At 40.0% G+C, this 27,987-nt stretch overlaps 2 protein-coding genes across 2 annotated transcripts in view; one reads left to right on the top strand and one right to left on the bottom strand.

The window, feature by feature from the left end:
• The window catches only part of KIAA1549L (KIAA1549 like), a 142,332-nt gene extending 129,368 nt beyond the window's left edge, over positions 1–12,964 (top strand). The window contains exons 22-23 of the mRNA XM_076343503.1: positions 2,703–2,854; positions 6,756–12,964. Coding sequence (XP_076199618.1) covers positions 2,703–2,854; positions 6,756–7,037 — 434 coding nt within the window. The 3' untranslated portion in view covers positions 7,038–12,964. The remainder of the gene's footprint in view (positions 1–2,702; positions 2,855–6,755) is intronic.
• Positions 12,965–20,911: 7,947 nt separating this feature from the next.
• Positions 20,912–22,574, bottom strand: C7H11orf91 (chromosome 7 C11orf91 homolog). Its single transcript, XM_076343368.1, has 2 exons — positions 22,217–22,574; positions 20,912–21,050 (listed from the first exon to the last, which is right to left on the bottom strand). The coding sequence occupies exons 1-2, from the start codon at positions 22,572–22,574 to the stop codon at positions 20,980–20,982; spliced, it is 429 nt and encodes a 142-aa protein (XP_076199483.1). The 3' UTR covers positions 20,912–20,979.
• Positions 22,575–27,987: the final 5,413 nt, after the last annotated feature.

The raw sequence follows: 27,987 nt of genomic DNA on the forward strand, positions 1-27,987 counted from the left end.
GATACACTGTTTTGATGGTATCTGGATAACATTTAGCTGGGAAAATATTTGAAATACCTTCTCATTGGCAAAAAGTTTTCTTGAAGAGCTATAGAAAAGAGCTTACAAGATTAAAAAAAAATTACATTGTCAGTTCAAAGTTTGGAAATTAGTAGGTTTATAAGAGATTGCTCTGTTAATCTGCCAGAAAAAATTCTTTCTTAGCTTCCTCAGAAGTAATAGTTATCTGCGTTGTATTCAACATCTTCTACTGAGAATAATAATGTGGATATGCAAATCTGTTGACAATTAATTAAATATAGTAGGTTTGACAGATCCATTCTACTCTCACTTCTTGTCATACTTTCTGCAAACGGTGCATGTGAATCTGAAAAAAGCAGATGCTCACCCTTTCATTTTAGAGCATTTCAAGCTATAAAATATGCCACGCTACCAAGAGCTCTTTCTTCATGTCTGCAGCAATGTGTTCTGTGTGATACACTTTTTTATAATTTCTAGTGACGTGGAGATTTTATTGCCATATGTTAAAAACAGGTATATTGCCTTATCACTGAAGAGAGGCTGCATTTCAGAAGAGACAAAGTGACATGTGTACGTTGTGGAGCTTGCCAGAATTATTCTGGGGGTAGCTGGAGGAAACTTTCATATATGATAGATGCTACAAATGGCTATAATACAGGGAAAGACAAGGAGAGTTGTGAGAAACCTGCAGCTGTGATACAAACAAGGATTTCTAAAGTTCTGATAGGAAAATAAATTTTTATTGCCTCAATAAAGAAACATTGCTGCAGGTGCTGATTTGGCATGAAACAGTGTAATGTTGGCTCACGCAGCCCATCAACATCACCTTTAAGATAACGATGTTGCAGTAAGAATTGGGGTAAGGTATTACATCAGCTAATTGAGTGTTCATTTTGAATAGTAGCTCATTTTGCTGTGGTTAAATTAAAAGAGCATTTTGATGTAGAAGCCATGTGTCATCTACAGGAGCAGCACTTTCTTCTCTGTACATGCCTGAAGAATACTTATTTCCAGCCTTGCTAACTCATTTAAATTAGCAACCCTTGTGCTGTCTGTGATGTGGGAAGAACAAAGATCACCCACACCTCTTCTCTTAGCCCACCTCCTTGCAAACCAAGGGGCTGGAGGAACTGAGATAGAGGTCCTGTGAGATACCCTGTGGCTACCTGCCGTGCAGACATACATCGTAGATCCCACTGCTCCATAGCATTTCCACAGTAACTGCATCTCCGAGGGCTGGGTGACTCCAGCATCCTCCCTGACATACTGCCTTTTCACCTACAACCCGATGTCAAAATGAAAGCTAGGACTTAGTCCCTAACAGTAGAAAACATTGTATAACTGTAAAGAGTTTTTAGTCCATATTTTGGATGACAGATCACTCATTTTTCTTCCAATTTTTTTCTGATTTCTTTTTTTTTTTTTTTGAGTCAGTGTTGAAACAGATGGTATGTTTCTGCTCTGGAGACAATTATGCTACAAAATATATTTTTCTCCTCTTTGCACACCCTGGTTGCATCCATAGCCCTTCTGGCCTAGGACTGCATGGGAGGTCGCTGAGAACCTATAAATTGCTGGTTTTCGGGAGACTGCTTTGGGGATGGGTGTCACTGTTCGAGTCTTTCTATCTCTATGTATGAGCCCATGCAGTGTTCCCAGTATCTATCAGAGTAGGCAGCATAACCCTCTTGCAGAGTGTTCAGAAGCAAGGATGTGCCAGAGCTGTAAATTACATTCTGGGGGGCAGATATTTGAAGCACCCAGTAAGTGATGCTAATTGCTATCAATTATTCTCTGTTTGAGGTTGGGGGAACGCCCATGTCTTGCCATTTTGTTGGCACCTCTTACACAGTGGTATCATACCTACTGAGGGCAATTAGTGGCGATATGGCAATATTCAAATAACGTGCAGTTGGAGGGGAGAGGAATTGTATTTTCTCTGCATTGACTCTAGTACAGAGCCAGTGCCCATCTATGCAGTGTTACTGTACTTCCATTCCTCAGTGAAAAGGAATTGTACTTTATTGTGTTCTTATGGGGTTTACTGGCTCTTCTGCTTTCACATAAATGATGTTATTCTTGCTATATTCTGTGAATCTGAAAAGTAAAATACATGTTCATGTATTATAACTGAGTACTCAAAGCACACCGTCTACATGCTTTATTTACTACCTGATAAAGATGATGCAGAGCTTTCCCACTCAGGATTTAGGAATGAGGATTTTATGACCATAGTGTAGCAAGTTGTTTGTATTTTATTCTAAACTTGGCAAATACATGGAGTTATGATGGCTTCTCTCAAGGTAAATAGTGGGAGCACGTGATAAGATGCTGGTCTTCCAGACAGCCTAGTTATATCCTGTGGATAATCTGAGTAATTGCAGCAAGAACCACATTGTTCCATGCATCTCTGAGCCCCAGGAATAAACCCTACCTGAAAGATTGTATGACGATTACATAGACAACCGCAAATCTTGCCTTCCTCAGTACTTCCCAGCATTATAGGGATGTTCTAGTCAGATGGTGGGAGCCTTACATCCAACCGATGGTGATCACATTCTCACCAATAAAAAAAAAAACAAACCAAAACAAAGACTGAGGCCAGCTACTTCATAAGCATTATCTCTAATTTATAACTGAAAATGTCAGCTATTAATTATATCTACTCTCTTTCTTAATAGGTAATACCGTACCAGCAGTGTTTGCCATACCAGCAGCAAACCGACCTGGCTTCACAGGCTATTTTATCCCAACACCACCCACGGCATACAGGAACCAAGCCTGGATGCCCTATGCCGGAGAGAATGAATTACCAGGGCAGTGGGCAGACTCAGTAAGCATCCTTGCTCTTCTAACTACATATATTTTCTGTGACTTGCAAAGGAGGGGTTTTAAGCAATGCTAAGTGATCAGCAAAGAATCTGAGCAAGATAATTCTTCCTTGAATGGTAATAATCTCTAGTAGTGACAAGTTATGAGAGAGGGCATAGCTACTTTAGCTGTCCATCCCATGAACTGTAAGTAAGGTCTTTTAGAGAGTTAAATCATTCACTAGGCTAGGGGCTGGCACCTATTCAAAGTTGGTGGGTTAGGTACCATTTTTCTTTCCCAAGACAGAGGTTAAATATTTGGATAGGCACATGGCAGGAGTAGGTGATGCTGCCTCTCAAGGTGGCCCTGTGCTGTTTGGAAGCTGGGGAGCATCTTTCCCTCCTGGAGGCTTCTCTCAAGACAGCCGAGCTCCCAAATCCTAGCGCCCGGCTCTGCCGCAGCCCTGCTTCACAGTGTTTCAAGTCCTCCTGCAGGCTGCAGTGACAGATCATAAATTAAATAATTAATTGCGCAATCCTAGTCTGGGACAGATGTAATTTTTAGCCCAAAGTATACCTACACTTCAAAGAAATAAAGTTGAGACATCCTAAAATGAATTGCAGTAGTTTATCATGTTTGAAACAATTTCTAAAAATTAGGGCTTTTTTTCCACTAGGGAAAAAAAAAGATCAGTTCTGCTGCTTGAGCTCACATCTGGTATTTATGCAGAACCAATTCAGCTAAACAAACTGGGAGATGGTTCTATTTCCTTGTGCATATGATCAACAGAATATTTTAGTGAATTGCAGTTGGAGTCTAATAGTTGACTTTGAGCAGCTAAGCAAGAGACAACACGGTCATATAAATATTCCTGGGGTCAGCTATTTGTTGCCAAATCTTTATTACTGCTTCTGATGCCTGTGAGGAAAATAATTCAGTTTGACTGTCAGATGCAAGTCTGGATTTGTAGGCTAAACTGTCAAGAAAAAGTATGTTCATCCGTAAGCTGAGCACATCTGCTGATGTGCCCCTGCCACCTGGAGGCTTTTGATGCCGTCGTACAGATTCCCTTCCCAGAGCTGCCCTTTAAAGTATGGAAACCCTTTTTCTTTTCATTGTTTTATTTATTTGTGGGGTTTTTTTTTGGTTGTCTTTAACCCTACTGACACTTTAAATCCAGGAGGCCCGTTGCATCTGAGCAACTTTAAACTTTTTCTTTAAAAAGAAAAAAAAACCCAAAACAAAACAGGAAAAGTACTTTACTTGTCTTCCATTCTTTCTCCCTTTTGTATCCCTACTCCTTGGCTGCAGTCCCATGAAGAGAGTCAGATATCACTTGTCAAAAGGGGACACTGAAAACAAACTGGACAAAACGGGAATGCAAATCTCCAGCCCCCAGTTCCTTCCTCTGGAAGGAGAAGAATGTAACCCTGTTGTGGGTTTCCCTGTCTTCAGGGAAAGAGGTGGGAAGAGCAGTTAGTGCCGGTGGACCATACACAGGGGAATGGAGAGGGATGCAAGAAGCTGTCTGAGAAATAACTGTGGCAATATAGAATTCAGAGGAAACGAATCTTCCTTTTAACTTCACATACCCACTACAGAGCTTTAACAACTTCTTGTTACTCAGACTTTCAGCCCTCCTGTGACTTTGCAGGAGAAGAGGAAAAAATGTAAACCCAAACCACTTCAGTTTCTACAATGAATTTGCACCTCCCAACGACTGCAAATCTGTCAAGAAATTGTCTTTATTTGAAAATCATTACTAGAGGAACTAGTAATAGTGTTAGCAACGTAATACAGTCAGAAAGCCTGAATAAAACTGCAAAATATAAAGACCTAAAGTAATACTCAGAGTTTGAGTTTCTGGATGCTTTCTGGTTTCTGAGCCTCTAGATTGTAGCTTGATCATGCTTCCAAGGTTTTGACAATTAGTAAGAACAGAGGCTTAATATCTGCAAGGTGAAAATTGAAATTCTTTACTTTTCATGCATTTCTACTAGCTGGACTGTAAACAAGGGGGCATAGGAAACGGGAGATTTGACAACAAAGAATTATCTTATAAGCTCAATTTACTGTAATGTACTATTTTCTCAGTTAAAAGGTAAGTATTGAAGCACTAAATTTTGTGGGAGAAGGGAACTGTATCCAACAAAGCATTTATTTTCCAAACTGCCAGATGCTGCTTAGTGAAAGTAGTAACCTGGTGGCCTCTAGTGGCGTGTTCACACATTGTACTACTAAAATGTCTTTAATAATCTGTTGTAAACTAAACAGAGGCAGCTGCATTTAATGATCACTTTCATATCATGCCTGCTTCCTACGTTTGTCTCATCACACTATACTGAATGTGTTTGACATTCTCTTCATCGCTTGATGGCTATCCAAGATCGTATAGAGCATGTGTAAATCCTAGTGGTCAAGTTTTCATAGGTTCTTAGATGCCTGAAGTGGCAAGAGTTTCAAAAGCACCCAAGGGGCTGTTAAACTCTCACAGGGCCAGAGCCAAAATGGGATTTAAGCAAAGCTGTCATTCTGAAGTCCATGCTGAGGACCCATGTTCCCCAGAAGGTATATAAAATTGGCAGAGGTTTCACATCTTGACATTTCAGTCTGCTTGCAGACTGCTAAAATTCTGAAATACTGCTTCTGGCATACCCACCAACGCCTTAGCCCTGGTGGGTGAAGCACCTTACACCTCAGCCTGACTGAAATCCGAAAATTAGCTGAGACATCTGCCTGGCCGCCTGTATTATATGCTTATATAAGACCTTAATGTATTTGGAAAGTCAAAAACTTGTGTTTTTCCCATTTATAGCAAAAAGAATTACAAAGTTAACTTTTTAGTGATTAAACATTGTGGAACCTTGTAAGTGTAGTATTCTGAGTATAGTGTAGGTAAGCGTAGTTTTCCAAGTCACTCAGTTCATAAAAAAGCATCACTGAACTTTCCTTACTTACTTGTCATTGGCATGGACTAGAATGATCAGCCGGTAAGCTTTTTCTCAAGGAGAAATTATCTTGTCCTAGTAATAGGTTATGGGTTGCCTTCTGTAACAACATAAAGCCTTCTTCAAAATGAAGGGCTGTAGGTTCCCGATTTATACACTTTTGCAAAACATAAATAAATACTATTATTATTTGATGCATTAAAAACTTCCGAGGACTATGAAGACTGGTATCATGGTTCATGGATTTATGAAGGAAATTTAATATCTCAAGGGGGTATGTTATCTCAAGGGCCTATGTTATTATTTTAGTTTTAGCCAGTGTAACGTGGGGCTGAAATCGGTGAAGTTACAACAGAGTAAAATTGTGAATCTCCCATGTAATTCTGTTAAATGTGGCCAGAAGACCTGATACTTCTGAGAAGTCAAACCTCCTTTTCAGTGTTGAGTTTCCAGGTTGGCATACCTGAGCTTATCCCCGTTGTCTGCATCTATTGAGTTTTTGTTAGGAACAGTAAGTCCAGAGACTTGGCTGACTTGGCTTAGATAGCGGCTGCAAATCAGGAAACTCTACTTTTCTGTTCTAGGCTTTTCAGTGTCCTGAAATGTAGTGGTGCTGTCTGTTTAAAACTGAAATGTTTAGGAGGAATAGTAAGCAGAGAACACACTCAGAAAAGCCTTCTCCCTTTGACTTTTCGTAGTGATGGTAAATTAGGACATGCGATGTTTCCCCCGCTAGGTGTTTTTGCTGCCACAGTCTGGGGAGTTGAGTACCCGGTACATTGATGTATGTGCATAAATGGCACATGCCAAGATAGACATTTGTAAACAGACGCTTAGGAGTATGAGGTTTACGTTCTCTTCATGTGGTCCTATCTGTTACATCTTATTCTGCCCCGGGGAGGTTTGTGTTACCTGGCAGGTGGCACTATGGATCAACTGTTCTGTATAATTTTGTGTAATTACCATGCTCTACAGGTTCCACTACCTGGATACATCGAGGCTTATCCGAGGCCCCGCTATCAACATAATTCTCCTTCGCGACTTCCTCGCCAATACAGCCAGCAAGCAAGCATGCATCCCAGCCTGGAACAAGCTCCTTTGCCGTCCACTGCAGCTTCTCAGCAGAGCCTGACAGAAAATGACCCGTCCGATGCTCCTCTCACCAACATTTCTACAGCTGCCCTCGTAAAGGCAATAAGAGAAGAAGTTGCTAAACTGGCCAAGAAGCAAACAGATATGTTTGAGTTCCAGGTCTAATATCTTTTGTGCACAGTACTTGTATCATGCAACCTGGGGTAGCCAAGAAAGCGACTCCTTCAATTTTCAGTTACAAACTTGCTGTGAATTGTGCCAAAGTGATGGCATTTTTCTCTGCCTGAAAAGTCAAAACTATGAAATGACTTAAAGCAGAGCAACAGGACTCTGAAGATGTGTAATTCTGCTTGCCAGCTAAGGAAATGCTGCCAGGTAACTGTTTAATACAGATAAGATTGATCATACGCAACTGTTTGTCACTTAGCTCTCGTATTATGACCCATCATCACTAGAGATGCTGCTGAACATGTCTGCACCACACGATGTTTCATTTGCAGGCCCAAAGGTAGAGCTGCTGAAAATAACTTCTGCATGTCAAAACTTTGATTAAAGAAGAAAATACAGTAGAACACGGTTAGCTAAAGGCCACAGTAGGCGTGGCCGTGGCCATGTTAATTGTTTGCTGCAGGACATATAAGGGATGCTGATTTCAGCAATGCGGAGTCATTCAGCCTTTTCATTCTAGAGACCGTATTCAAACCAAAAGAATTTGAGATGAGTAAGTAATACAAATAAATGTCCTGTAAATAGCCCCAATTCTCCTCATCCTATTAACAGTACAAAGAAGTGAAAGAAGAGAAGACTGTGAAGAAGGTTAATGATATTTTGATAATCGGTGGCTACCTTGTCCCTGAATGCCACTGATGAGTTATGGAGATTTTTTTCAGCGTGAGAGAATACAATACACGAAGAGCCAACAAAGGATGTTGGTGCTAGAAGCTTCCAGGAGAAATGAAAAAAGGTTATTCGCATTTGCTCTATATTCAGGCTTTTCACTCTGACTGCATGTGAAGCTGGTAAACCCGAGACCTTTGAGCAAGTCTTTCCAATCTGGAGTAATGAATACACCCGCTTGGACAAGAAAACCTCTGTAACACAGTGCTTTCTTCTCTTTCTTAAACAATGGTATCTACTAAAGTGATGCCAGAAAGTGCTACCTGAAGCTGCAGTTGATTTTGATTACGCTGGAGTAGTGAATGCACACCTAGGCAGTTCTGAATGTAGAGGATCTGATTATCATATTAACATGTGAATAAGTAAACAGTTACATGGTTTAACAAAAATACTAATGTTCTGTGAAAAAGAGACCATTTCCAGAAATTATGCTGACTTTATATTGTGCAAGATAAAGGTCACTAATTGTTAAACTGCATTGTTGTATGAATCCAATCCCAAAAGAAAATCAAACCAGTTGAATGGGGCAATAGTTCATCTTTTGCAGTTGTAAAAAACAGTTGGAGGTCATGAACAATTGTTCTCAGTTCCTTCAGCAATTAGCTTTGGGAACTGAAGTTGTTGCAAAATACGTTGTTGGGCATGCTTGACGTCAACTGGAGTTAAAGGTAATGTCCTTCGTTTCAGTAAGTTATTTAGTTATCTTCAATTGCTTATGCTATTTTGTCTGATCATTTCATTTCCCTGAGTTTCTTTGGTCTTTACTGAGGTGAGAAAGGGAACTTGGTTTAGCTTTTTGACCATCAGTAAAATGAGAGGAGAAGGAGAGAGACGACTAGAACAGGGGATAGAAGAAGAAATTGATGAAGCACAAACTTTTAAAGCAGAGCTATTTTTTCCCCAAATAATTATATTATAAACCCTGACTAAGATTGTGATACATAGTTATCCTAGAATATACAGATATCTTCTGCTCCAATACCTTAAATATTGCAGAAGCTTTTGGAATGCTAGCTAATCTTTCAACAAATGTGAAATCTCATTTTTATTATTTAAAATTCAGATATAAATAAAATGTATTTTTGTAATTTCTATGTATATATGTGCTGTATATTTATATGTGAGTAGTCTGCTATAGCCAGAAAATTTCCATAAACCAAGTGCAAAAAAACCCAAACAAAACCCCTAGTAATTTTAATGATCAATATAAACATGTTATGTCTGGAGTACACAAATATACATTTGGGTGACTTGGATACTAAACAACCAAAGAAACTCAATCTTTCACATAAATATAAGTCTAGTAAAGACAGACTGCTGTCTCAGTTACTTGTCAGCTAACTAATACTGATCTTATCAGTGTAATACAATACATCCAAATGTGTTTTTGTGTTGAATTAATAGCTGCCTAAGAGTATCACACTTGAAAATAACAACTCAAAAATACTGCGCCAAACTCAGCGTGCCATAAAAAGACTAGTTCTGGTTGGCTTCAGTGGGAGCTTCACTCGCTGACAGCAAGGCTGAGTTTCTCTATTACGATTCGTCTATATGTGCACATTTCACTAGAATCCCTTGAACAATATTCTGCTTATTTTTCAGTCATTTCAATCACTGTAATGTAAGTGCAGACATAATTGAAGAGCGGCTTACTTTTATTTAGCCTAAGCTGGTTCATAACTGGCTTAAGCTAGCTAACTTGGTAAGTGAAATCCACACTAAATTGTGCCAGCCACATTTTGCATCAGCTTTATTACCTCAGTTTTTGAATGATTCCTCTATTTAGCCCAATTAAATTTTGCAAGTGGATAGGCCCTTCTATACAACGGGAGTGAAATGTGCTGTGAAATAAATTTCTGTATCTTAGACTCCAGTTTTGCAGAGTTATCCTAAAGCTGCAAGTATGGAAGCAGCAGCAATCACGTGGATGGGAGTACTGAAAAAATATAGGGAAGGGTGATGTTACGATGTATTCCCAAAAGAGTCACAGGAGGTAGGACGTACCAGATTTAAACAGCATCTTTGGGACACTTAGTTCTGCTTGTAAATCTGTACCAATTCTTAAATTTAAGTGATTTAGTAGTTCTATTGAAAAATGTATGAGGATGAAGCCAAGCATATATCTTGCCATACTGGAAATTAAAACGTTTGGAAATTATGTAGATGTACAGGGTTTGAATGCCTACATGCAAACAAAATGAACAAACAGAAAAACCCCAATAAAAATGTTTAAATAGCCTTCTAGAAAGACAAACCATTTCAGTAAAGTTAAGCAAAGTACTCTTCATATTACTGAGGAAGACCTGTTAGACTTTCAAAATTAATTTTGTTTGGTATTGTATCGACGATGTGCAGTGTATTGAATATTCCTTCCACCATCACTCTAAAACCATTGTGGTGCACTTTATTCACAAAGACATTTTACATTCTTCATTCATAATGGCTTTTTATCTTGTTTGTAATATGTTTCTGGTTTTTTTTTTTAAGTACAAAGTAAGATTATACCAAGACAGTAAGGACATTCCTGGGAAAGAAAAATCATGCTGTAATATTTATACTGTCTGAGCACAAACAATGATAAAGTGAAAATATAGTGTACAAATAATTTGTAATATAATAAACATTTTGTATGGCTACAATTACAATATAGTTTTTCAATATTGATTTCAAAGAAGAAAGTATACCTGTTTAAAGATATAACCTCATCAAAATATATTCATGCCATTTTTACTGATATAAATTTAGTCATTAAGGTTTTTCTACTAAATGTCCCAATTTTCATTAAAATGATGTTAAATGTTTAGGTGAAAATACTGTTTTCTGTGTACAAAAATGTTGATGTTCTGACCGCTATTTGTCTTCAGACTTGTAAATCATCGGTAGAAACATCTGCAAACGAAATGCACGTAAAATTACTTCTTGGTATGTGCGTAATGACCGCTCTCAGTAGGTATGCTGTGTGTGACATTTATTAACATCAGTAGAACAGTGACTTTAAGAGGATAAGAGGGTACTCTTTGACAGTCGTTTTTTGATAAAAACATATTATCTGGATTTGAGACAAGCTCTAGCACTCGGTGTAGAAATATGAATAATATTTGTATCTAATAATATCATGGATAGAACTTGATAGAAGTGCACGTAAATCCTCTATATAGAAATGGGAAAATTATCATAAGTAATGATCATTTCTTTTTCGGACTAACTTTGAAAAGGTGAGAAATGGAGGAAAGAAAATGTAAGATAAAAATGTGAAGCAGGTAGAAAAAGCAGCATTGGATTGAGTGGCAGAACTGGTGAGGCCTCTGTCTTGTTTAAGGGACGACACATACAAACTACGGTTTTCGTTATATTTCAAGATGTCTGACTGTAAATAATTAATTACATTTTAATGCATATTTTTAGTCTCGCATTGCAAATAGAAGCTGGCAGTTAGCTCTTGTAAAAGTCTGAGGGAGCTTGAAAGCAGCAAGTTTTCAGAGCTAGCAGGAGAAGTCAATTCATTTTGCTGACCTTGTTCAGCCTACACACGTCTGAGCAGCTCTGAGTACTGTGTCCAAAGATGCTGTAAATCAGTTACGGTCCTGACCTTGCATTTCTTGTACATAAACAAATCTCAGTGGCTTCCCATACCTCACTGACATGAAATGGGATAGAAAGAGAACAAGTGTGAGATAATATGAAGGATATTAACAGGTCAGGAGTACCTTAACGGTCTGGAAGCCATGGATCTTCTGTTGCGTGCTAATTTACACCTACTAGAAAATGGTTGTGTTTGGCAGCTGTCCTCGGCAAGGTGCATTCCTTTCATCGTCAATGTCCGATATGTCAAGACTCAGTCCTATCACAAGAGAGTGTATCAATTAATGCTTCCACTCCTGCGTGTAAGCCGTGTGCACTTCCTGCGTAGCTCCACATGAGAGAGTGGCATAATTAACACAAGTGGTTTCCAGTTACTCAGAGTAATCTCTTGTAATAAAACACCAAGTAGTATGGCATCTTATATTCTACTACATCATTAGAAGGGTGGAAAAAAAGGCATGGTCATACAGAATGTTAGTATATTAATACCATTACCCTTTTTATTAAAGGCATTGTGAAAGAGGGAAAGTTTGGTCTGCTAAGATCAGGACTGCTCACTAGCTAGAGCGTGTGCAGGGCAACAGCCCCCTTCTGCTCAGTATGCTGTTGTGGCTGATGGAGCAGATCTCTCCTCTCGCCACTTACCACCCCTTGTAAAAGGGTACAAGCGCACAGCTTTTTGGAGTAAGACAGACGTAATTTTGAAAATAAGTATATGGGGTAAATAACATCTACCTAGTTCTCTGTGACCACTCCGGATGCATTAATGGTCTGCTAAGCAATTTTTACAAAGCAGTGTGCGTTCAGAGAGAAATGAATTAGCTCAAGCTTCTTTACTATAATGTTATTTAGACATAGCACTGTGACTTTGTAACAGTGCTATATGGAATCAGTATGTCAAATGGTAACTTACACTTTCTGTGCTAGACTTTCTTTTCATGGGTTAATTTTCTGGCCATAACTCCAGGACTAAGATTTTTTTGTTTTGTTTTGTTTTGCTTATCAAAATATTTCAAAGTTCTATTTTTCCATTTTAAAGTGTAGGCATGCAAAATGAGGATGAGAGTACCTGTTTAGAATGCTTTTTTTTTGACTCTTGCCTTTCTCTCACAAATAAATAATGCAAAACTTGACTTCTGGAAATGAGATTTACATAGGTCAGTAAATGAACTGGGTACTGACTTGCTCTTTAAAAGAAAGTTTCGAGATGGCCAAGTCATAAAGGCATACCTGGTTAATACCGCAGAATCTTTATTGAGAATAACTGCATTGCACATCCTCGATCACACGTTTTGCCATGCCCAATGAGTGAAAAGCAATCAGAAAACTGTGCATCTGGGGATTCCTGTTATCCAGGAAAATATTTGCTTGGGCTGTATACAAGACATGGGAGATGGGACAGGGATTTCACTGGGGCTCTGAGGTGGGTAGACTGCCCTATGTAACATATTCGCCCTTTGAGTGGCCCTTAATACCAACAGATGTAAAAACTACAGCCACCGAAGTGGTATGGCAGAAAGGTGGTTTAGGTCCTGATTTTTAAAATTGTTGAGATGCTCCAAAATCATATATTTCATGTTTTTAAAATCACCTTGATACCATATTGCTATCGAAAATCCTCAAGGATTTTCGATAGGAATATGGTATAATATATATATATATATATATATATATAAAAAAGTCCAAAAATATTTTTTGAAAACTAGTTCTTCGATCCATCTTTTTGTCCCCATACATTTCAGGTTCCTTAAGGTGTACAGAGGCAGTAATGAAGAGTTAGTTCCCAGTTTTTCTGTTATGAAGCTCATGAAAGATGAGAAATGGGTTTTAAATAGTTAGGTGGTCAAATGTATAGCAGATGTCTCGAAAATAATTACAAATTATGTAATTATCTCATGAAGAGATGTTTCAGGAATTTGATTTTTTGCATACATTAAAAATAATTCTTGTTTTAAGAAGTGCCTGACTTTTCATGAGTTTCCATGTTCGATTCATTCCCAAGGAGTAGCTTGAAACTGTAATACATTCTGTAAATAATTTTGTAACTTTATAAATACACATTTACATACTAGGCAATAATGGGTCCAAAGGATTGTAAATTAGACAGAAAGTTGATTCCACTGAGTACAATATTTAGAAAGGAGGTGATTTTTTTCTTCCAAAGTATGTCCCTCTTCACTGCAGCTCAATGCGTTTCTATGCTTTGTAAACCAGTGTCTAAACACCGTAACACACACTGGCATCAGTTAAAATCTCGTATATCTGGCAAGCAGCACTGATGTTTGCAGCCTCCAGTGGGACCTTGTAAAGAGTGCCTGTGTATAAGATTATTTTTTTTTAAACTATTAAAACAGAAATTTGTGGGTCCTTAACTCTGGGATTTTTGCAGGAATCAGTGGCTTTTAGGTCCTGCATCACCAGCAAACTTAACCAATAGATACCTTGAGATGTGATGCAGCAGAATACAGCAGCCTATGCCAGCAATTCACCAGGATCTAAAAAGCAAGTGACTATAGCAGAAGAATAGGTGGTCAACCTTCTATTTCAGCAGTGGATGGACACTAAGTAATTATGAATTGATTACTATGGCAGGTCAGAGTGTCTTGAAGTTAACTGCTTGGAATCAGTTTTATGTACTTGGTTAGCTTTTGATTTCTTCATTTGTTTAAACAGTGCAAAAATAGCAACATTAACAGCAAATTCTATTGCAGAGTTATAAACATGGGAGATCTGAATGTAAGTAAACTTGAGGTTTATCCTTTGTCCTTGCCTTTAATTACTACTTTCAACATTGCAAGTAGTGAAAAAAACCCAAACAACACTTTACCCTCCACCAAATTAATTTTAGTATTTCTTTCTACGACAGAGAGACTGGGAAGGCTTTTTTCATTTCATGTTGGTGTTGGGTTCTTCAAACTGTATTCAAGGTCATATTTGATAGGAAAAAAAACCCCCACAAAACAGTGAAGCCAAAAATTTTTGAAAGTAAGATAGAACCCATCTTACTAAGGCTTGAATTTTGGTTTAGGATTTAGCAACCCAGCAGAAACAGCTCAGACCCAACCAAGGGTCTGTTCTGGGCAGGTTTTTTGGGTCTTGTTAGAAAGGACACGTGTACAGTGCAGATATTCCTATGTTCTTTGACTTTTTATTTTCATTTAATGTCTTTCTTGCCATAGCTGTGTATTTTGAATTTGACTTTTACATTGGTGTACGCAAACAGGTGCACTCTTTAGCTCGCTGATATACTGCTGGTGTGACAGAAGTAGTAACCAACATACATGATATAATTTTTAATTAGCTATGGCACTGTGCGGCTTTGGCCCATGTTCTGCTTTGTGATACTTACAGATGTCATATTAGTATTAAGGTGACATGAATATAGATAACATCTTCCATTGAAGTTATTGGCAAAACATCTGCTCACTTCAAGGAGAGCAGGACTGATCCAGTATTCTCTCAGTGAATTATCACAAGTATCTTTAAATTGTGCAAAGATAGGAAGGGTGCTATCTAGTTATGGGTAGCTGGAAATTTGGACATAAGAGGTCAGTTGTCCCTTCTTCATAATTTTGGATTGGTCCTGGGCAAGGCGCTTAATCTGACGATGCCTCAGTGTCCCCGTCCATAAAGCAGGGTGAAGGGACTGTCTCCCCTCACACCCCTGGTGAGAGGTTGAACTAACTGATAATGTTAGAAGAACAGAAACCCTGGAGCGGAAGTGGATACTTTAGTACGAAGCATTATTTATTATTTCATGGAGCTTGGTAATTGTTCAAGGCTATAAATTACCTGTTCCTCTGGTAGCATTTAAATATACGTGAATTTACGAGAAAAATAAAAACACTTCCTGATACTATGTCAGTATGTTCTAGGAAGTCTTTCCAATAACAGCTTCTACACTTTTTTTACAGAAACGTTATATATCAATAAATTGTCTCACTTCCATGCAACAGATCTCACTTTCTGATGAAATGAACTTTTCGTACATCTTTAAATTATGGAAAGGACTAGCTCTGCATGATTACAAATATCCATGCTATCTTTGTTGTTCACAGCTTGATTCAGCTAAACTGTGATGGCTGTGTCTGTGAAAATTGCTCAAAATTTCTAAGTGTTTCAGCTGTAAATGGGAAAATTAGTTTTCTGAAGCCAGTTAGAGCTGCAAAATTGACAGTGATTTGTAAAGCCAAGTGTAGGGATTAAACTGAAGGAGGAAGAAAATAATTAAGTAAAATGTTATACTATGCAATCAGAAGGGAAATCTCCAAGAACTGGTTCCTTTTGCAATTACAAATGTAAAACCATACCAATGGTAGAATTTTGCATATCACTGAAAAGGAGGCTTTTAAAATGTTCTGGGTCATTACCAAATGGCTGTGTTTTTACTCTGAACCGTAGAGTGATTCTAGAAATGAAGCTTACGAGTACATAGAATAGTTTCTTTCATGTTAGTGGCTATAGCTTAGTTGAAGTTGTACATGTTTTTTCTTGGCAATTTTGCACATTAAATAAAATATGTCTTAAAATCTATGTTGCTACTTATTGGTTGTTCCTGCCGTGTCCTTTTCTGTAGATCAGCTCCTTTAAAGCATGAGCATGCCTCTCCCTTGGAGCTGCCAGGCTTCTGGGCTGTGTAAAGGTCCCACTGCTCATGCTCTCGAGGCAGAACCCAGCAAAGAACAGGAAAGGAGTTTTAAGAACCCCACAAGTTAAAACCATGTATTTCAGCAGTGGTGTTCCCTCTGAAGAAAGGCATTTGCCTACCTTACAGAGGTGAGCAGGAGAGTAACCAGCAAGCCCGTGGGTTTTGAGGACATCTTGTGATCCTGTGTATCCTTTGTGAAATTTTTATTCTCACCTTATGTCCTCTATGCCTTCCCCTATTATTCAGTCAGTTACTGTGGTTTTTATTGGTATTTACTCAGGCCTAAGTTTCCTGCTGTCAGTCTGAAGTGAAATGAAAAGAAAAAGGAAAATGCAGGTATGTGCTTTTGACAGTACTGCTTTTGTGTAATTTGTGATGCAAGAAATTTGGAATAAAAAGTTCATTTTACTGCAAGGAACACATCTGACCTTTCCTCCCTCTCTTTGCAGTTTCAGAGAAAAAAAGAGGCAGGAAAGGATCGTCCCAAAATAGAGGATAAATGAAATTCCTAGTGTACATATCACTGCTAAGGTTTTGGACATATGGTATGCTTAAGATACAGTTATATGTAAATAAGTTGTGACTGTGAGTGCTTAAATTGCCTCAAGGGGTTGTTCTGCCTTTTCTCAAGATATACCAAAATCTCAGCCTATTTCACAAATGTATGTTTTTAGTGTGTAACATTAAACAACTGACTAGTGTTATTAGTAATTACATATTTCCTTAGAAAGGCCAAATGCACCACTTATCGACTGCTTCCTGATTAGCACCTCTTATGGCACCTCTTCGATTCAGTATCTAGATGTCAGTGATTTTAAGAAACACTACCTCCCAAACAAAGAAAAAAGGACAAGTTTCCTAGAGTTAAGTGCTGCTCTTGATTTCCCTACTTTATGTTGAGATATTAGCACTGAATTTTCAGGACAGGTGAATCTATCATGCAGCATTCATTGCTGAGAACAGAAGAATCATTTTATGATAGCTTAGTGCTTTTGGATTTTCTCTGTAATCTGTCCCTGAGCTAATTAAGGCAGCTTTACTTGAAGATTAATTTACATTCTAATGATCCATTGTCATAAGGCTGAGTCTATTTGGAGCAGTTTAACATTGCAAACTAAAATAAAGCAGTCTGAAATTTGATGGACCCAATTGCTTGGTATAAAATACTTCAAAGCTTAAATGCATTCTTGTTTTCAAATGGCTTTGTAACTAATTTTTCCCATCATAAAGCAGCCAAGGCTGCTTCAGGTTTCAGAAGTGAAAGACCTGAGGCCACTGCTTGGAGAGCACGAGTATCACTGTAGGTGTAGACACAGCTTTTTCAGCGAGACAGCTGTCATTGCTCAGGCCTCAGGTTGGCTGAGAAGACGTGACACTCTGCTTTTTGAGAAGCCTTCTTTGTTAAGAATTGGAAATGGGAGGAACCTACTGATGTTTTGAGATCTCTGCCCATGAATCAAAATCGTAGCCTAATGTTTCTTTCTTGAATGCAACAGAGAGAGATTTGTTGGGTCACAAGGCAGCTATATGAAAGAGATCTGAGCTGTGCCAGCACCTAAATGTCAGGTTTAGCCTTCCCTAAGCAGTCTAAGAGAACAGAAACAATTAAAAAAATGAATGACAGATACTTTGTGAATAAAAAACTGCAGTAAGAATGCTCATTCTATTTCGTTTAATATATGTTTAATTTTTACAAAGGAAACAATAAATAGATCAGTTTTGAGATGAACCCATAAGCCTATGGAGATGAGAGCAAATTACTGGATGTAACAAGGTCAGGTGGAAACAGAGAAGAAAAATAAAGGTAAATAAAATGTTCATGGACAAATGAGAATCAACATATGCACCATTATGTTTTACTGGTTGTTTGTCCAGGCTATTAATACAAGCTTATTACTCTCTCACCAAATTCATGCACATGCACGTGTTAGTATTTCCAACTGAAAGTACAAACAGGGATGCTTTCCAGGCAGAAATATTTCATCGTATGTCCCATGTTTCCCCTACAGTCTCTAAGCTACTTTTGTAGGTGCTACTTCACACACAGAAGGCCAAATTTGCTTTCCAGTGAAGAGAGCCACCATACTTTAATGATCTTCTCGGAACAGTGAGACGCCTCAGTGAAAGGACTTAGACCAAAGCATCCTGATAGCAGAGTGCCGTGGCAGATACTGGCCAAGGGAAACCATTCTGCCTTGTTTTGACGCGTGAACCAAATGATTTTTTTTCAGCAAACGTGTGTCCCTAGGCAACTTTAATTCAGATTACATATTAACTGATGTTATTCCTTGCGTTATCACCCGGGAATTAAACATGAAGTGTTGTTTTAGCATAAAGGCCACATGACAGAAACTGAACAAGAGATGGAAAAAGATTTAAACTGTGTGCTGGGAAAAGTAGCTTTGTTTAAGCCAAGAAAACCTGAGTGTGTAATGGCTGATGAGAGCTGGATGCAACGTAAATGAGTTGGTAAGAGGTGATGGGAAGTAATAGTTACAGAGCAGTGATCGTATGTAATGGAAATCCTTGTAGGCCCTTGCAATAACCATGGGAAACTTAGACTGGTTTAGGAGTGAACTTATTCTGTAGTTTTGGGAAAATGAAGATAGTTCCTCTATTACCTAACTTGATTTAAAAGCTCTTACTTCTGCACAAAGCCTTTGAAGGCCCCTGTATATTGGCCCTCTTTGTCCTGTCCAAGTTTGTCTTGCGGTATTTCGTTAAGCACTAATATGGTTCCCAATTTCATAGTAATTAACCATTGCAGTATCTGTTCATAGGTTTAGCCTCAAAACTCTTTGAGAGACTTTTTATCCTCATTCTGCAGAGGGAGCTGTAAAACACCGAAGTCCAGATTTCCAAGGTATTTCAGTGATAATGTGGTTCTTTAGGCACCTAGATCTACCTTTGTATATTTACTGCCTCAGCCTCCAAGACGTGGCTGGAAAGAGAGAGAAATCATCGGTGGTTATATGAGCATTTCCTGGCCAGGTGTAAAGACAGCTCATTTAAGAAGCCCACTTTGGAAGTTACTTGTGGTGTGCTGTCTGGAGTAAAATAACTTAAAAGATGCCAACTAGTGAAAACAGAACTGTTTAGCCAGAAGCACAATGTCATTAATTAGGCTCTGAAGAGCTAAGCAGCAATTAAATGGTGCCAAGGTGGGCCTAACAAGGAGGTTTAAGAAAGCTGAAGAGAGAGGGTGTTTATATTGGAGTGAATAATGCACGTGTCGTGTAAAGGGGGAAGCTCGTGGTAGCTACTATTGATCTGCGAACACTTGACCCCGTGTGCTGGCAGTTGTCAGGGCCTTGGGCCCACCAGGAGGCCGCAGGCGCCCCGACCAGCCTCCTCCGTGCCCTCCACCACCTGCTCTCTGCCCCACAGGCCCGGGAGCCCCATTTAAGCTCAGGCCCCGTCTCCCACCCTGGCCTGGGCTGCGTTGCAGGCGTGCCTGCGAGTACGCTTCTAGGTTTTAGGGCTGCCTTGGTGAGACCCTCCATGGGCCTATGTTACAGGCAGCCTTGTCTCCAGCCCTGCCCCTGGGCTTCCTGCACAGGCCCGGGGCCTGGTCCCTCGCCTTGCCCTGCCTGAAGCACACCAGAGCATTGGACAAAACCTGGCCTTACCATGCTCCCCCCCAGCCCTGCTCAGGCTTTGTTTCATTAAAAAACATATTTATTAGCAGGTGAAACTGTGAATTGCCATATTGGCAGAGACACCCGGCTCACAACGGCAGTTGTGGATAGTAAGATCCTGTTTAGGATCTCCTAGCTGCTCTGATAAAATGTGATTATTATAGTTCACCGATTGGCAAATGGGAGTTATAAACTAGGTATTTTTTTAATATAAACTCTGTGTAGGGCAGATCAAAATCTGGCTAGAAAGATTAAGATAGTAAAAGAGTGAATGCTGTAATAAGGAGTAATAGGAAATAAAATTTTGATATCGTATTGTGTTAAAATGCTACACAGTTGAGTAACTTGAATGCAGTTTTAAAAAGATTAAAATATTACTTTTTTTAAAAAAAAAGCTGCTTGCCAAAATATGATAGCTTCAGGGTTGGTAACTTTATTATTTCATGCTGCCACCTACTGCCCTTGAATTAGAACAGGAAAAAGTAATTGGTATCTTTTTATCAGTCTGGTGAGCTTGTTTACTACTTTGTTAGGTTATTCTCGATGCCCTATATGGCATTACTTTTTTAATGGCAGATGTTCTCCAGATCTTCAATCTGTCATCGCTGCCTCTGTCCATTTTTTTCTCATGCAAGGACATTGCCTTCCAAACATAAGGTTGTTGTCACTCCAAAAACTGCCACAGGTTTTAGCCTAAGCACTATTAGTCCTAAAATAATAGTAAAATGTTAGCTGAAAGTCAATGTTATATGACTGTTCTGTATAGTGGTGTAAAACTATAACTCAAGCCATAACTTCTGTAATTTTGTGGTACACTAAAGACAATAAAAGAATACACTGTGACTGTTTGTAACAAAGATTTTTATGCTAACATGAAAGTAGTTTTCTAAAGCTTGCTTAGAGGCATAGGACTTTTGACCGTATCTATTTACTCTCAGTTGCACTTACTTAAGGTACTTAGAATTAAACCCCAAAAGAACCCTGTATTTTGTTTTGGAATTACTGTGTTTCCCTGTTCCATGTATCTTGAACATCATCAATGGACTGCTAGGGATCCTGACATCAGCAGTGTTAATTTCTTTAGTGTTTTTGAAGACAATGTTATCCATCCTGTTTGCCTATAGTAATTGGAGAAAAAATGTTAAAATATGTAGTACTATCAGTAATTAGTAGCAGATAAATAATACACAAAAAAGTCAACAAGAAAATATACTGTATTTTTTAATTTGGTAGGAGAATAGCATATAATAAGTAGAAAAATAATATCAAATATTCATTAAAATACTCTATAGTAATATAGTGACAGAATATCCAGCTGAAATAATCCTCATCATGTTGGTGGCTATTTCTTCAGCTTCTGCCTTGCTTTCATGCCTTGTATCTTTTCTTCTTTCAGTGCCTTCAGAAGTTTATCTAAACAGGAACAAAACATAATTTGACATTAATTTTGTCATTAATACTTCACAATACTTTTAAGAAAATCAAATAATGTGTTAAGCAAACTAGTAATATTCCTTACAATTTGTCTAGCAAGTATCTGAAAACTAAAGTTTCTCACATGTAATGAAATAGTAGGTATTAAAATGGAAAGAGTAAGTATTGCTATGACAAAGACAAAAAACCTATTAATTTCCTGTTCTGAAAAAGTAAATGTATGCAAACTACCTATCACAATTTCTTTGAGATCTTCCTTTCAGTGTGTATATCTGATGGACATTTTTTCTGTGTTCTCGTAACCTTTGCACTCCTGAAAGTTTCCTGACTGTCAGCCTGTGGCCTTGAAGGAAATGACGAGCGTCACATCCTTAGAGTTGTCGGCCTCTCTACTGGAACTCTCAGTAATCACTATCTGCTGAACTATTTTGTTTCCTCTATTTCCTTCATGGCCAGCAGGTTTTAAAATTAAAATGCCAAACTAATTTTTTTTTTTTACGCCCCCAACTATCTGCAGTCATCAGTGGCCTTTATTTTACATCAATGCTGATTTACAACCGCAGGATCTCATTAGTAGTGGATACATTTTGCATGTTCAAACTCCCTCTGATTTGAGCGGAGTCTGAATTGGTTTTTTGCTAACACTTAATGACTTTGGGGGTTTTATGACTTCGGGGGTTTTGTTCCTTTGTGCAAAAGTAACCACATCTGTAATTCTTGTGCCTCCTTTAATTGTATCTCCAGCCGCCTGCCCGTGACCACTGACCGGGGTAGATGACACTGGACAACGGCTTTGCTCCCTGCACCCCATGTGCAGGCACCTGCTGCCGGGAACAATTAGGTGCTGCACACCAAACCCGGGGAGCCTCACACCTAACCCCGCAGGAGCGCTGCTGTGTCCCCTTGGCTGGCTTATCCGCGGTGGGTGCAGTGATACCCAAGTCCGCCTGTTCGGGGTTATCGATAGAGAAACCTACTGCCTTTGAGACCGAGGTGTGCTAGGAGGCGGCAGGGGGGGGCCCCGCTCCGCAGGCCGGGGCCGGCAGCGGTGGCCCGTCGCCGGCCCTCGTGGACGGCCCCGGAGCGAGGGGAGCCGCGGCTGGCCCCGGGCCCGTGCCCGCCCCCCGGCCCCGGGGGGGACGCACACTGCTGCGCGTCGAAGCCGTCGCCGACGAGCGCCAGCAGCTCCAGCTCCTTGAGGCGGATGCCCAGCTCGCAGATCTCGACCTCCAGCTGCGGCTGCTCCCCGGGCCGCCGCGCCGCGCCCCCGCCCTCCTCCGCAGCCGCCGCCGGGCAGAAAAAGCGCAGCGGCTCGTAGGCGATGGGCGCCAGCCCCGCGGCCCAGCGGGGCGCCCCGGCGGCAGACGGCGGGGACTGCCGCGGCCCGCACATGGCTGCGAAGGGCGTCCGCAGGCCGCCGCCGTCGGCCGGCGGTGGGACGGGCTCGGCGCGGTCGTGGAAGTGGGGGAAGTAGAGGGGCCGCGGCGGGCGCTGCTCGGTCATGGCGCCGCCCGCCAGCCCCCGGCCGCCAACGGCGGTTGTCCTGGAGACGGGCCGGTCTCGGGCCTCTCCATGCCGGGCGCCGCGGGCGCTCTCCCAGCGCCAGCGGCAAGCACCGGGGGAGCCCGGGCCGGGGCTTCCTCCTCCCCTTCTCCCGCGGCGTCCCGACCTCGCCGCGGGGCTGCAGCCGGGCAGCCGCCTCCCCTAGGCGGGCCGGGGGGGCGCGCACGGGCCCGGCGGCCTCCCCGCGGCACGGGACGGTGGATAAATTTTGAACCTCCCAACGTCTGACACGATCGGTGTAGAGCCAAAGTGTGGGTGGCGTTTCCAGCGTAGCTGGGATTGCCTGCGAGAGGGCAGGTGTTTTACCCAGCAGTTTTATTACCAGGGATGTGGTACTTCAGGAGTGCGTTAGGCTCTGGAAGTAGCAGTTGTTAAAACGATGGTGGTATCCAAAAATTGTCTTTTAGCAGTTTGGCCTCGGGCTACACGTGAGGTAAGGGGACCAGATGTTGAGGATAGAAGGATGTTGGTGAGGGAAAATTTCATCTCCATGGTGCTTACTCACAGATAGCTGCTGCTCAGCCTATGTGATGTTCAGGATTATAGGGTGGGTTTGGGGGGGTTTGTGTGGTTGTTTTCCCCCATGAAAACCTTCCATCCTTTATTTGGATTTGGGTTTGAGACCTGTCATTAATGCTGGCTCATTGCTTTCCCATGAAATAGCATTCTGTTAGCCTTAGCTATGTTTCCGTTAAACGTGACAACCCCCATGCAGCTCTAGGCAGCTATCGGGGGCATTACTGATTACTTCTGTGGAGGTCAAAACAGGCCAAAAAGACCCCCTCGGGCTTCCAGCAGGAGAAGGGGATGGATTTGAGGTGATTTGAGGTGTTCTAGACAACCCTAATAAGAGAGGTGCCGTACCAGTGCTGTTGGTAGAGGATTGATGAGTGCAGGGTCTGTGGAGGTTTGTTATGATCAGTAAATTCCCTTACAATGAGGTGAAAAGCCCACTGCAGTACTAATGTAGGCTTGAGCAGACTTCAACAATACACAGCCCCTAAGGGACTGCTCTGTGCTCTGGAGTAAATTCCATTTTTAAAGCTTTCCCTTGAATAAAATGAGAAGTTTGGTATTACCTATTTCTAGAAGTGGAATTCTGTGTACTTAGGTGTAGTGCTCTGTGGTGGGAGCCAATACTGATGTGAATGGTTTTTGAAATTTATCAGATCTACAGACATTAGCTGTCAAAAGAGTGACAGTCAGTGCCCTGAAAAGTGGTAGGAACAGGGAGATAGTGGCAGGAATCATTCGGTATTTTCTTTTCATGTGCACTGTTTAGGGAATATGCTCTGACTTAGAGTCAAAACCGATAGTGGTATATGCAGTGTGCTTACATTTTTAAAATACCAGTACCAGTATAATACCAGTACAGGTTGTGTATTTTCTGAATGGAACACACATATTTGAAATGGGCAGTGATTAGATGAGAAGTCTGATAATAAGATTCTGCCCTCACCCCCCACAGTTCTTAGTGAATTAGACAAGAACCACCAGTATAGCTGATTCTACGTGACGATGTGAGGAATGAGTCTAAGCATTAGGTGGGCACAGCGCCTGTAAGTGTCTCTTCCCCCCCCCCCCCCCCCAATAATTTGGGAATATATAGTAAAAGTCAATAACCCTTCCTTACCGAGGGCTTTGTGGGTCGCTTTTGAAAGCAAAGCAGTGCTCATGCGGAATTTGCAGGGAGCTCTACTTTTGAAACCAGCAGGAGGCCCAGTGCTTCCACTTACCTTTCCTAAAAAAAGTTTCTGTCTGTCTGTGAACATGCAAAACAAACAGATACATTGCTATTTTATGTGAATCTGATTGAATCTGTCATTGTTTATGCTCCAATTTAGCTTCCTTTCTATTGATACAATTCACTTTGTCATTGGAGTAATATTGGCATACTTTTAAATCGGTAATACTTTGAATAACTGGATTTGGACTTTTTTTCTCTGAGCCTTTTCTGTCACCACAGTAGAGTAACTACTGTCTTGCCGTTGCACTGTCTAGCACACCCTTGCTTCCCCATCTCTTAACTATTAAAGAAGATTAGGTAAAATATTATTATTTAATATTAAGTAGGGAAACCCAAAATGTAAGTATATCAAGGTGTGTGTAAGTACATATGTAGGTAGAAAAGAAGGGGTACTAGAAGACCAGTAAGGTTCTCACGACTTTAAAGGCCAATCTTAAATTTGTATAGTGTATTCCTTATATAGGGGGTGATAGGAAAAGCATCTGCTTTCAAAAGAATTGAGAAAAAAGAATTGAAAATAATTCTTTCAAAAGGATTGAGAAATAGGAAAAGATTAGACCTTTAGTAAAAGCATTTGTTTTATGAAATAGCTCCTATGACTGACATTTATATTTTAGTAAAGTGGCATGCAATGTGGGTATTCATTAACACATATGTGTATATTGTGCAGTTGTAGTCATTTATTACAACTAGCAGTGATAGGATGCCGAGAGATGTCAAGGTCAATCTTGGCCCTGATCCATTGCAGCAATTCTAAGTTTCTGAAGATTGATCTTAGTGAAAAGAGAAAGATAACTCGGAACACAGAGAATGGAGATTTTCAGCTGAAAGGGGCAGAATGGGAAAAAAGTGCTGAAAAGTAAGAGGAAGGTACCCACATTCAGTCAAGAGGAAAATTTTTGGAGGAGAGAGCATAATACAAGTGTTGTAATTTCACACTTTTTCTAGCGTTTTTCTTTCATCATTTGGTATCAGTCAAATATACAATTTATAAGCATTTCTGTTTTCCTAAAACGTGTGGTTTTATATGCTAGATGCCAAAATCATGAATGTAAAGGTTCCTTTTTTTAATCCTTACGGCAGAAAAAGTGTGCAATACTAATGCTGAAGTAGTGGGTCATGTTGTCTTTAGGTGCCACCTGGTGGAGTTTTTACAGCATGTTAAAAGTGCTGCTGTTTCTTTCTGATTGCATTAGTCATGCAGATAAGTATGTGCTGAGCACAGAAAAGGTTGCTGCAAGAATCAGAAGTTAGAGATACAGAGATTAGATAAAGATGATGACTGGGAGTGCAAAGGCTGCAGCAGGGAGAGTTAGTCAGATAATGCACATCTTTATAGTATGGGTTTCAGAGATTTCCAGTTCTCATAACTCTTAAAATCTTCTCCTTCATTTAACATATAATTAGTGACAGCCTCTTTACTGTGAAGCAAATAATGTTCTTGGTAATGATGTTTTGAAATTCAGATGATGACATTCTGGAGTTACAGTCTAACCTTTTTTGAGGGGAATGCTGTCAAGGTATTTTAGGGTTTGTTTTTGTAATTGTACAGACATCTTGAGGTGATGCATTGCTATTAATATAACCCCAAAGATCGTGTTAAATAGCAAAAGGGTTTATGTAAATTTTATAGTAGAATAGTCACTATATACATTGTTGTTAGACGTCTTCAGGACTTAAGAGTCAATTATATGAGTTACAGTAGGACTTGTCCCATGGGAGAAAGTACTGTCATTTTGCTTAACCAAAGAGTTTAGAAGCATATTATTTTCTGCTTAGGCCTCAGGAATAAGGTCCTTTTCACATGTCCACACAGGTCCTACCTGAAGCATGAGCTAGTGCATGATAAAGCAGGATTGCATTTTGGATGCTGCCTCCTGCGAGCAGGTGAGACATCTGGGAAGAGGCAGGGAAGGGAGAGGAAACACTTCTGTCTACCTGCCAGGAAGGGTAGTTGTGCAAGGTAGAGAAAGGATGTCATGCTGTGAGACATGAGAAAAACTCTGCTTTTAAGAAAGATGCGTTCATTTGCCATATTTATACAGCGTTACACACCGGTCAGACATGTGCCTTCATCTTTGGCATTCAAAATTTGTTTCCAAAGTTGGGATCCTTTAGTCCTGGGTTATGCAAATGAATACATCATGTAGACAGAAATTTTGTGTAGCTAAACTGACCATAAATGACATAAAGGTCAGAGTTTTGAGACAAAAAATGTATATATGTGCTCTGTAACTATACAGATTTGATCCCATAGAGGGAGTATTCTACATACACTTGGTAGTGTGTTATAATTTATAATTTAGCACATTCATCTCTCTGTATTTAAGTGTTGATATTTGATATGCTTATGAAAATGTTAATTTTGGAGAAGCAAGTCTTTTACTTATCTAGCCAACAAAGACAGTATGACAGTATCCCAGCCACCACTCCTGTACAGTACTTAAAAACTTTTTGAAAGGCTTTTCTGTTGAGAGAAGTTAGTCAATAGTCAATTAAAGTTACGAAGTCTGAGGGCAGCTAAAGTATTCTTATGTTAGCGGCAGCAGGCAATGCAGCCTGCAGCATCAGTGACAGTATTAACATTTAAAGTGGCGGGAATGGTAAACTGTGCTGTTAACTGCTTGTGTCACCATCTAAACTATATAGACTTTTTATTTTGCATTTTGTATGCACGTTCATTCGTACTTACATTCAATGGTACCTAGGAGAGTGTCTTCCGTTGGCTTGATATTTACAGTTTGAAAAGTTACAGCTGCTGGGAACAGACGCAGTTTAAATACTGATTCTCAGAAGTGTGGAGTGTGCATGTGTGTGAATTCATGTTTTCACACAGATTGCTCTAAGAATCTGTAAAAGCCACAAAAGCTACAGCTCTTCCACTTTTACAATGAATTTTGCATGGCTTTTTTTTGTTTTAAAAAGCAGATTTTCATCACTGAGATACCCTGAAAAGTTATGTCAGAAAGATGGATTTAACATTTAATGTGTTATTTAAAATATATACTAATAAATCACATTTTTTGCACTCGGTTGAGAGTTGTGTTGGTATTCCAGCATGGATATTCCGCCATCTCTTCTTTTTAGTTTAGTTGTCTCTTTTTCTGCCCCTTTTAGTTGATTTCATTATGTTGGTGTTCCTGGCTGGTTCAATAATGTATTTTATATCAACTTCCCACTTTCAGCAAAAATTACTAGATTTTCTCCTTTCTAGGGGAAAAGCTTCTAAAAATCTGTACAGGAACTGCCGTGCTGTACTTTAGATGCATGGGTTTGCAGGCAGTGAGCTGTGACACTTCTGCTCCCCTTGTTCGTTTCTGCTCCTTATGCGTGTTGTCTCTCAAATTTGGGCCATTTGTTGTGCTGTTTCTTAATGATAAGTAGAAGAGTCCCACTATGTTTGTGAACTATTGTACTGCATCTAATTTGTCACTTGTTTCTGTTTCTTTGTGTTTGGAGTCCCTTCCAGAAGGCCTCTCTTCTCTGTATTTGAAAAGATGTTGGTGCTGTTCAACCCAATCCTGATTTAGACATGTCACTACTACCACAGTGTATTAATATAATTGTAATAATTTGAATAAATGTATTGGGTTTGCATGGCAAGAT

Source organism: Aptenodytes patagonicus, chromosome 7 (genome assembly GCF_965638725.1).
Source record: "Aptenodytes patagonicus chromosome 7, bAptPat1.pri.cur, whole genome shotgun sequence".
NCBI lineage: Eukaryota > Metazoa > Chordata > Aves > Sphenisciformes > Spheniscidae > Aptenodytes > Aptenodytes patagonicus.